General features: G+C 31.3%; 2 protein-coding genes across 2 annotated transcripts; one reads left to right on the plus strand and one right to left on the minus strand.

The window, feature by feature from the left end:
* Window positions 1–127: 127 nt before the first annotated feature.
* On the minus strand, window positions 128–2,556 carry LOC105624676 (phosphoglycolate phosphatase-like). The gene is made up of 5 exons (XM_012206032.1): window positions 2,509–2,556; window positions 2,290–2,383; window positions 1,978–2,226; window positions 542–793; window positions 128–471 (listed from the first exon to the last, which is right to left on the minus strand). The coding sequence occupies exons 1-5, from the start codon at window positions 2,554–2,556 to the stop codon at window positions 128–130; spliced, it is 987 nt and encodes a 328-aa protein (XP_012061422.1).
* A 3,157-nt stretch (window positions 2,557–5,713) lies between these two features.
* On the plus strand, window positions 5,714–10,447 carry LOC105624679 (putative uncharacterized protein DDB_G0277255). Its single transcript, XM_012206033.1, has 11 exons — window positions 5,714–5,719; window positions 5,809–6,479; window positions 6,544–6,656; window positions 6,986–8,999; window positions 9,074–9,204; window positions 9,289–9,378; window positions 9,454–9,564; window positions 9,661–9,773; window positions 9,854–9,982; window positions 10,074–10,214; window positions 10,298–10,447. The coding sequence occupies exons 1-11, from the start codon at window positions 5,714–5,716 to the stop codon at window positions 10,445–10,447; spliced, it is 3,669 nt and encodes a 1,222-aa protein (XP_012061423.1).
* Window positions 10,448–10,474: the final 27 nt, after the last annotated feature.

The raw sequence follows: 10,474 nt of genomic DNA on the forward strand, positions 1-10,474 counted from the left end.
GTACATGTACAATATGCGTGAGATACATATCCATATGTATACATGTTTGCAGCATATTCTAAAAAGTTACATTATTATTTAGTAAAGAGCACATACTTTTTGTTCTTCATTGCTAAATCTTGTGAGTTTATGATGTTTCAGTTTCTAATTCTTTTAAATACGGTAATAAATCGCCAAGCGCGTCTATGTAATAATTTGGTACAAGATTCCGTTCTTCTTGTCGCTCGGATTGCTTCCATCTTTCAACGTCTGACAATGCGGTTACTCCCGTTAAGACTAATAGAGTCATAAAACCACAGTGAGTTCCAAAAAGTATATCGGTGTTACATCGGTCTCCGATCATTAAAGTACGTTGAGGATCGACATTAGATCGTTCCATTAACATCTTAGCCATGTAATTGTCCGGTTTGCCCATAATGACTGCTTTTCTTTCTGAGCAACTTTCTATACATCTGACTAGACTTCCCGTACCTGTATAAAAAAGTTATAGATTTTTAATTAACACGTTATACAAAGGTAAGAAAGTTATTTGAATACTTACCAGGTATTACGACGTCATTTGAAACTGGAAATCTTTCATCTGTATTAGTGCCAATGAAATGGACACTGACATCGTTTAGATATGTAGCTGCTTTTACCATTTTAGGATAGCTGAAATGTTCATCGAATCCGACTATAACAGCAGCTACTTCAGGATCTTTCTCGAAAACGGAATATGGGTTATTCTGATTAATTGGATCTGGCCCTAGTCCACAATACGAGATATCAGCTTGCTCCAATTCTTTCGCAATTGCTGCATAAAATTAATATAAGAATAAAGCAATTGCATACCTTATGAAAATTTTTCACGTAATTCTTCCCAATTTCTAAATAACTTTATAATTTTTTAAATAAAATTTCACAATTTTTTTACTACAAAATAGGAATGCTTTTTAAAAGTGCTAACAAAGTCACATCTTTTTTAGAATTTTTTTTATATACAGAGTGAGTTTGATAAAAAGTATCATGTTTTTTTTTAAAACGGTTAAAGATAGAGAAAAGATACCTATTATCAAAATTGTAGAGGGACATATTGTGATGACTTTGAGTAAATGTTCTCGGTTTTCATATTACCAATAAAAAAATTTTGTTTAATGGGAAGGGGTATTTTTTACTCATTTTATCGATAGTTCTCAATGAGCTGAATACAATTCAAAAAATAACGATTCAAGAGATTAGAAGTTCAAGCAAACTTTCCAAGAAGACTACAGCCATGTCTAGATCAATATGTGAACATTTTGAACATTTATTGCAATAATAAAAAAATTGTTGCAAACTTTCAATCTGACTTATTTTGATTTATATCCCAATAATAGTTGAATTTTCAAAAAAATGCTCTAATGCAAAGTTATTCTGTTCATTGAACACCATCGAATGAATAAAAAAAATACTTCCTATTAAAAAAAAATTCTTATTGATAGTATGAAAATCAAAGATAATTAAGATTATTCAAGGTCATCAAAGTATGTCCTCCTATTCATCCTACAATGGTTGCAGTCCGATTTTGCTTACAACGCTTAAAAATCATTTTATCCTTGTTGTTTGTCAAATGAAGACAAATGATGCTCATGAGCATTGTTAGCACAAATTGGATCATGGCCAATTTTGATAATAAATGTCTTCCCCCTATCTCCAACTGTTTTCAAGAAAAACTTGAATTTTTATCAGATTCATCCTGCGTATATACATTTTTATTTTAAAATAAATGACATTAAATGACAATGAAATTGAAATTGAAAAACATCTCATTCTATAATTTCAAACAAAATTATAAAATTTGAAAAAGTATTTCATCAGAATAGAAATTATAGAAAGAGAAATATTTGCAAACTTCTAAGGATATACTTTCTAGGTATTCCCAATTCATATAAAAATTCTGAAAAGTTTTCTCAGAAAAGAACAGATATTTCGTAATGTCATGTGTTGATAGAGTTTCACCTTCGGAACCAATAATGTAGACTTTCTTGCGAAAGTTTAAACTTTGTAGATAACATGCTGACAGATGAGCAGTGCATAGGATGTCATTCTTGGTGGCTTCAAACTTAAGTGTCCTACACTTTTCCACCAGGTCATTGCGGGTCTTCGTACTGTTGTTCGTTACGTAAAAAACCTGTTTGCCGAGTCTGCGGAACAAGTTTATAACATCCGCCGAATGTGGCAGAGGTGTCATATGCATCCATAATACACCTGAAAAAGATATCTAAGGAATCATCATCGTATCAACCATGTTCACACGTAGTCCTCACTCACCGTCACAATCCGTCAAGACGGTGTCGAATGAATTCAAGAATCTCCGGACGTTTTGATAAGTGAGCGCCTTCACGTTTATCGCGGACATTATCACCTACAAAAGCGACGACATGTATCACAAATGTCAGAACGATAGAAACGGATATATATCTATGTTATCGCCATAGGAACCTTTTAAGTACTATCGGATGATAACTCAGATAACATTCCGGTATTTACCAGTAGTAATCCGCGTGTATTATCAAACACGCGAATCAATGATGGCATGGATCAGCTGATTCCACCATGATCGTAATGTCACTTTAAAAAAATCGGAACTACGTCATATTTCAGGATACGATTATATGTAGCGCGGTACAGACAATAATTAGGGCTACATTCCAAAACTCCTCTCCGAGAAAGATTTTATTCTATATGCTATAGTATACGTTACGTATATATATTTCGAGTAAAATTTTCCTCAAACGTAGCTTAGGTATAGGGACCGCGCAAATCATGCCGCTTGTTTCTTTCTTTGACTATAAACATATGTTTACTCGGTGAAAACTTATAGGGACCGGTATTCATAGTCATAGTTTTTATTTTAAAATCATCTTAAGTCACTAATGCGGTCCTCTGATTGATTCATGACACTACAAGGCTGAACTTAAGACCGTCTTAAGAAACTGCAACGATCCTTAGGAGTGCGTTCCAAAACTTGACTCTGTCAAATCCGAGTATCCGGGCTAGTTTCCACCGAGAGTTTAAATCGGAATGTAAGAACCAATCAACTACAACCGAGTATTCCCCTCTATTAAGACTTAAACACAATAGGCAATAGAAAATAATGAGTCGTCCAATCAGAATTCTGATATGTACTTTGATATTATATTTCAGAGCTCTGATTGGACAGCTCGTTATTTCCTGTTGCCTATGCCTATTATGCCTGTGTCTATTGTGTTTAAGCTTTGAAGCTGGAAATGCAATGAAAAGCACAGGCAATAGGAACAGAGAATAAAAGATTTCAACCTATTAGAAAGCCTTCATTCTATTATTCATAAATAAATGTTCATAAATAAATGTGCATACTTGTAAAGCTATAATATCCTATATATTGCAGAAAAATTACAATTTTTTTCTCTGCAGTTATCATCTCTGTTGATAAATTCATAGTTTCTAATAAGTTGAAATCTCTTATTTTCTGTTTTTATTGCTTGCACAGGATAAAATAATACTCGAGTTGACAAAGTTGAATTTTGGAGCACAGCCAATAAGATCTGTTTTCTGTGGCTGCACTAGTGTACACTTTTAGAACTTAAAATGAGATAGATATTTGTTTAAAGCGAAAAAAAGAGTTCTAGAATAGTCTAGTGCAGGAACAGAAAACAGACTTTCTAAAACTAGCTATACTGAAAAAGAAGCAAGAGTGTGCGATAGAAAACCATCGTCCGTAATAACCTAGGCTCTTGTAAGGGGCTCCGCACAATAAAAGGAACAGAGAACAGAGAACAGATAATATGAATTTCAATCTATCAGAAATCATATATTGTGGAAAACACAATTTTTGATAGGTTGAAATTCTTATTCTGTTCTCTGTTCCCTCTTCCTTTTTTTTATTGTATGGAGTACAATAAACACTCTAACTGTTTTACATGCTTACTGACAGTTGTCGATGCGTTGCACAGCTTTTTCACCAATAATAAAATATCTGTGTAACGACACTGATAACTGATAGGCGTGTAAAGACAATTAAAGTCACTAGATCTATAAAGTACCGCAAACTTGCATCCATTTTCACGCGAAACGCGACCATTTCAAATTTGTGCATTACATGCTTTATTTGGGAAAAGACATCAAAGACATCAAATATATAAATCAATGTTTTTTAGTTGTAATTTATTTATTTATGAACAAAAAAATATGTACAAAGGCTCAATTTATGTGTTCTTTAGTTTAATACGAATTTATTTACCATAGAAGTTTTGTACATAAAAGTGCACAAAAATATGTGTAAGTACAGTTCAGAACTGTTCAGGAATACAAAAGTACACGTCACACATGTTAGATTAGCTGCATTCATTGACTCAATGTGAACCCTGATGTACTTCAAATCGTGATGTGTATTATGTGCACTTCGGCTATTTTTACGCGACATTTCTGAAATCAATTGCGATACTTTATATAATCTAGTGATTTTAAAGACAGTTACAGAATCACGCCCTTGGATCAGTATTTCCAGTGTGCAAAAGTTAATATCAGTCAATAATGGCTGTATTCCAAAATTACTGCCAGCGTTGAAAATGCTACAGTTTATGTTACACTATAGATTTTTAGTACTAACACCGATGAGATACTATTAAAAATCAACATCCTTATGGAAGTTCGCGTCTTTGAGAATATTGAAGTGATTAAGAGTTAAAAACTGATAATATTAATTTTATGATTTATTAGTTTAGTAGACGCATTTAGAACTCAATAATACTCGATTTTTCTTTAAAACTGTGATTTCAATGTCATCATCAAAGTTTAATTATTAACAGAGATGATAACTACAGAGAAAAAATTGTAATTTTTCTGCAATATATAGGATATTATAGCTTTACAAGTATACTCATTTATTTATGAACATTTATATAATAAAAAATTATGAATTTAATAATGCATAAGCCAAATACTAATAGCAAATTTATATCAATTGTCAATATCGGCATTTTTTAATTACTTCCTTTAATAGTATCTCACTAGTGGTACATGGCAGTCAATTTTGGAATACTGCCAATATCAACATTAACTGACATTAATTGAAAAGGGGGCACAATAAGTTCTTCTGTAACTAACGACAATTTGGTATCATTATATTGTTCTTGCTTTTTTACTATTACAGCTTTTTTTACTATGTAAAATACCTGCGTAATGACATTTCGAGCTAATAAAATTGTCATTAAAAAATTACAGAATAGGCTTACAGGAATGTTTGAGTTTACAAATAATAGATTAAGTAAAAAGAGTAGCGTATACCAAAAATGCGTATGCCTAATGCTGATTGGCTCCGCCATTTATAGCGTAACTTAGAAGAAGATGGTGTTAGAAAAAGAAAAGGTTAAGACGAGGAACTGTATTATAAATATTTGTTGGAAACCAAAAATGCGTATGCCTAATGCTGATTGGCTCCGCCATTTATAGCGTAACTTAGAAGAAGATGGTGTTAGAAAAAGAAAAGGTTAAGACAAGGAACTGTATTATAAATATTTGTTGGAAATGGTGACTTCCGCTTGGCGCCTATTCTCTTTATATCTACTCTGTGAACCAAAACAAAACTATTGCATTGTCATAATTGTAGTTTCTTCTTCCTACTTCTAGTTTTTCTTCGAAAAGTGGAATTTTTACTTACAAATTTATACAATAAAGAATACCAAGGACTAATGTCTTCCAATGGCTAATCATCATGAGTGTATGTTTTTGTTAACATGAAGGTTATAACAATTCTAATTCTATTATTAACTTATGACCCTGCGAACTATATTTTAATGCTTTCCATAGATCAAATTTGGAGATCTGGAAACAGATGAACGATTCAAGAAACTGCAACGATCCCTGAAACTAGCTATACTACAAAATGAACAAAACAAGAGTGTATACGATAGAAAACCATCAACTGTAATAACTTGGCCGAGTATTTCCAGTATTAATGCAGATACTTTAGATTCCAGCATTACAACACCATTGCAACAAACTTCTTTGTTCAACAGCGAAGTCTTAACTTCCAGCAATAATTTGAAAAATATACTTTTAAAGAAGAAGAGCCACAATATTAAGCAAGAAACAATGACTACATCTAGTCTCAAACAGTATGGTGTCGAGAAGGATAATCATGTCGATCGACTTGCTATGCCACCCCCAATGGGAAACACAATTTATCGTACTGTTCGGGAATCACAAAATGGTGTCTCTGCATTGTCTAATTGCAAAAAAGTGTTGCCTTCATTTGATTCATCCATATGCTCTTCAACAGTAAATACATGTTTGAAGAGCGCTCCTACCTGGATATCCATTAATACAGGTGCTGATAGATCTACTGTACCAGAGTATCAAAAAACTTATGTCTTATCGAGTTCTATCCATAATTCTCAGAATATTGATCGAGTATTTTCGAAATGGAAAGTTATATTAAATAACTACTACGAATTAATAATTAAAGGAACTTTAGATTGGTAAGTACAAAATAAAACACTGCATTAATATTTAAATGTTAATGTTTATTTTCTTTGCAAACAGTGGTAAGGTTGTACGTAGTAAACCTGTTATAAGAAGATATTCTGCAAAATGTGTTGAATCCAAATACAAGCATGTATATATTCTGACAGGGAATATTGTTGATGAAAGAAATGGTAATAATTTGTATAAACTTCATTAAAAATTTATAGTTTACATATTAACTCTCTGTTGACCAAGTTGGACTTTGAAGGCAATTTTTTGATTGTATATTCTGGATAAATCTAGGTAAATATAAATTTGTAAAAAAATAAGTAAAATGCAATCCGACTTCTGCAATAATAAACACTCATTACAGCTTTTGTAAATATGCAAGAATTTTTTCAAATTTTTTATAATTTAAAATACAAAAATCTGCACTGAAACTCAAAGATCCATATTGCTAACAGAAAGTACAAAATTGTAATAATTGATGGAGGTTAATAACTTTTATATTTTATTACAGGATTACCAGATTATATTCGCGGAAAATTTTATAATGGTTTTCCTGACGATTGGGAGAACGTTTATCAAATATGGAGGGCATATGCCAAGCAAGGATGTCCAGTAACGTTTCGTTGGCCCACCCCTATTACTGACAGTGATGATGATTTAAAAAGCGAATTGACAGATATGACTTATGTAAAAAATAAGAACACTATTTCTGCAACGAAATCTTGTAACTTAAACAAATCTAATAAGATTGAAAATATGAATGATATATCTAAAGAGAAGGAAATATGTAATTATTCTACTCATAGTATTCCAAGTTGTGAAAAAAATTCTTCATTTATAAAACCTTTTATTTACAACTCTGAAAAAGATATAATTCCTGTTATGCAAACAAAAAATACGAAGTCTTTATGTGATGAAGCTAGTAAGCAAAATTTCAATTCCGATATAAATCCATCATGCAGTTCTAAGAAAGTGAATAAATTGAAAGATATTCTTCAGGAAGATAAATTGAACATCATTATTAACAATTTGGCAGACAAGAATTGTCCTCCAAAGTACATCAATAAGATTATTGAGATGTTGGATTGTTTGGATTATGCAGTGTCTTACAAAACGGAATCAGAATGTAATAACGATTCAATGATCTCCACGAATCACGAAACATATAAATCAGAAACAATGTCATTGCAAAAGAGCTTAGTTTGTGATGGCAACCCCCTGAACACTAATAAGCTTCAAAACAAATCGATAGAATTAAAAAGCTGCACAATGGGACATTCCATTGATCCAGAATACGGAAGCATAAAAAATGATTCTAGTACTATCCAATTATCGAATTCAGCAAATCTTAGACCGAGACATGACAACAATTCAGATAAATTGGAGAGCGAGATTTATGCTGGTATACGCAAAATATCGATTGAATCAGTTTTAAAAGCTAGAGAATTACCTGGAAAAATATATAAACGTAAAGTGAGAAAGAAAACGACTTATCCGGACTTATCTCAGAAACATGTGGCAAATCTGACATATAATACAAAAGAAACTAAGTCTAGTCATATGGCAATGAATGAAGAGAAAAAATTACTTTCAAATGACTCCTGCGTCAGTATAACAGAAGATGAAGTGAGAACAGCACACAATATGAGGAAGTGTTGCCAAACAATACCTATTAATACCTATCCAAAATCACAAGAAATAACTTATTTCAGTCGCCGAAAAAGAGAGAAAAATTTTGAAATGTATGAGAAAGGCAAATGTGTAACGCATATGCAAAATAAACATCCAATTAATACTTTTGACACACAAAAAATTAATTCAGATGATTTTATAAAGGAGCAAAATATTTCATATAGAGTTCAAAACAATGTACATTCACAGTTTGTTTCAGATGTTGATTATACCATCAATTCTGATATCAACATTGTAACTGTAAATTCACGAACAGCAGATAGAAATGTAACAGCATCACCGGCTAAGATGAACCAAGACATTATAGCAATCAACGAAAATAATGAGTTTTCTGAAAAATCCAATGTTTCTCCAAAATTACGTAGAGAATTTATCGAACAAACAAAAAACGATATTGTGATGAAAAAATCCAAACCTACCATAATCAATTTGGTACCAGTAAATTTGAAGATGAGAATAAGTAAAGAAAACTTGAATACAACTGCCGAGCAATTGCCTTCCAAGATAATCAACAACGATAAACAAAATACAAATATTCAGTTAGAAAACAAAAACTTCATGTTAATTGCTTCAAAATCTGAGCTCAATGATTCTTATATGAAGACAATTGACAATAAAAGAGAGATTTATCCAATGACAAATAATAATAAATCACATGATATAAATTCTACTAATCCGACGATGAATTCAACAACCGAGCAACCTAAAAGCAGTAAAGAGCAATGTGAAGTTAAAAAAAATCCCAAAATGTTGACTGCGTGGATGCCAAAAGTAGTATATTATGCAAAATCAAAATCTGGATTAGGTTTAACTTTTCAAGGAAAATTAGTCAAGTAAGTTCTCTTAGATAATAGGTATGTCTAATAATTAAACAATATATTTTATGTTTTTTCTTTTTACTATATAGTGAAGCTGGCCACGTTGTGCACAGAAATTATACGACAGACATTGTGCTGAAGCGATTATCAGCGACACTAATCGAATCAGTGAATCATGAATTCTTTGAACTTCTTGGACATTTAAACGACAATAAGCATAGTAAAGTATCCGAAATTATTAACATTGTATCATTGTACATTGATAAATATTTATCAATTAACAATATTGCTTTATCATATTTAGTTATTCCCAAGGAACTTGTAAAACAATGTCGTTATGGATGTCCTTCGAAAATCGAGCAATTTTGTCTGACTTGGAAAACGTTGCAGCAAGGTAAGTTTCTTAAAATATATTTAACTTTTAATAAATATTATATATTCATGTGTTGCATTTATTTTTGTTTCCTAGATAATATTCAAGAAATTAGTCAGAAATCTTATGATACGACAGTGAATTCGCTGAATGCACCTATTAGTTCGAGGGGTCGTCATATTTTACCTCCATTATGTTACTGGACAGGTAAATAGATTAATAATAAAAATGTGAAAAGATTAATTTTTTTACAAAAATAGATAAATAATCTAAAGTTATTTTTTGCTATTATTTTTTTTACAGGTGAACGTATAACATTGAAAGATAACAATCCAATCTATAGTCCGGGCAATTCACAGAAATCATCGTTATGTTCACAAACTAATAACTCAAGAGAAATTCAAAGGAGTACTATGGTAAAAATTTCTATAATTGCAGAAATATTTACATCCGCTTTTATTATAATTGTACATATTTTTATTATTGTGAAATATAGGATACTGATGAAACAAATAAACAAAATGGGACTTTTAAGAATATACAGAAGGAGAATACATCACAGAAGCAAAATGTAAATAAACAAATAATATCTGAATCAAATACTTCAAATATAAATAAAAATCAAGTAAGTTTGTATAATTATATTTCTGTTAAAAATAAGTTCATTAATAAAAAGTTTATGGATTCTTTTAATTTAAACGATTGTTACTGAAAAGTCTCGAAATCCTAAAAAATCACATAAGGTCAATGCTACGAATAATAATACAAAGAGCTCTAATAACTCGAAGAAATCTCGCAAACGACGGATGAGCTCTACCGATTCCAGCGAAGAGAAGCAAAAAGCGTCTCGGCAAAAGGTAATATTGAAATTAATTGAAACAATCATTTTGCTTATCATATATTTTCAAGAAAGAAATTATATTGTATCTTTTTTATGCAGTACGTGCGCAATCCTAAAACAAACAAAAATGTAAATTCAGAATCACGATATATGGCATTAAGGAAGCGGCAAAATGTGACATATAATTATTATAAAAGTATTTCGCAATCAGAAGACGCTTTATCGGAGGACGAAGAATCGTTTGTATAATCTCGGACGGTAATTCCGTATAAATAT

This window comes from Atta cephalotes, assembly GCF_000143395.1.
Source record: "Atta cephalotes unplaced genomic scaffold scaffold00084, whole genome shotgun sequence".
In the NCBI taxonomy this organism is placed as follows: Eukaryota; Metazoa; Arthropoda; class Insecta; order Hymenoptera; family Formicidae; genus Atta; species Atta cephalotes.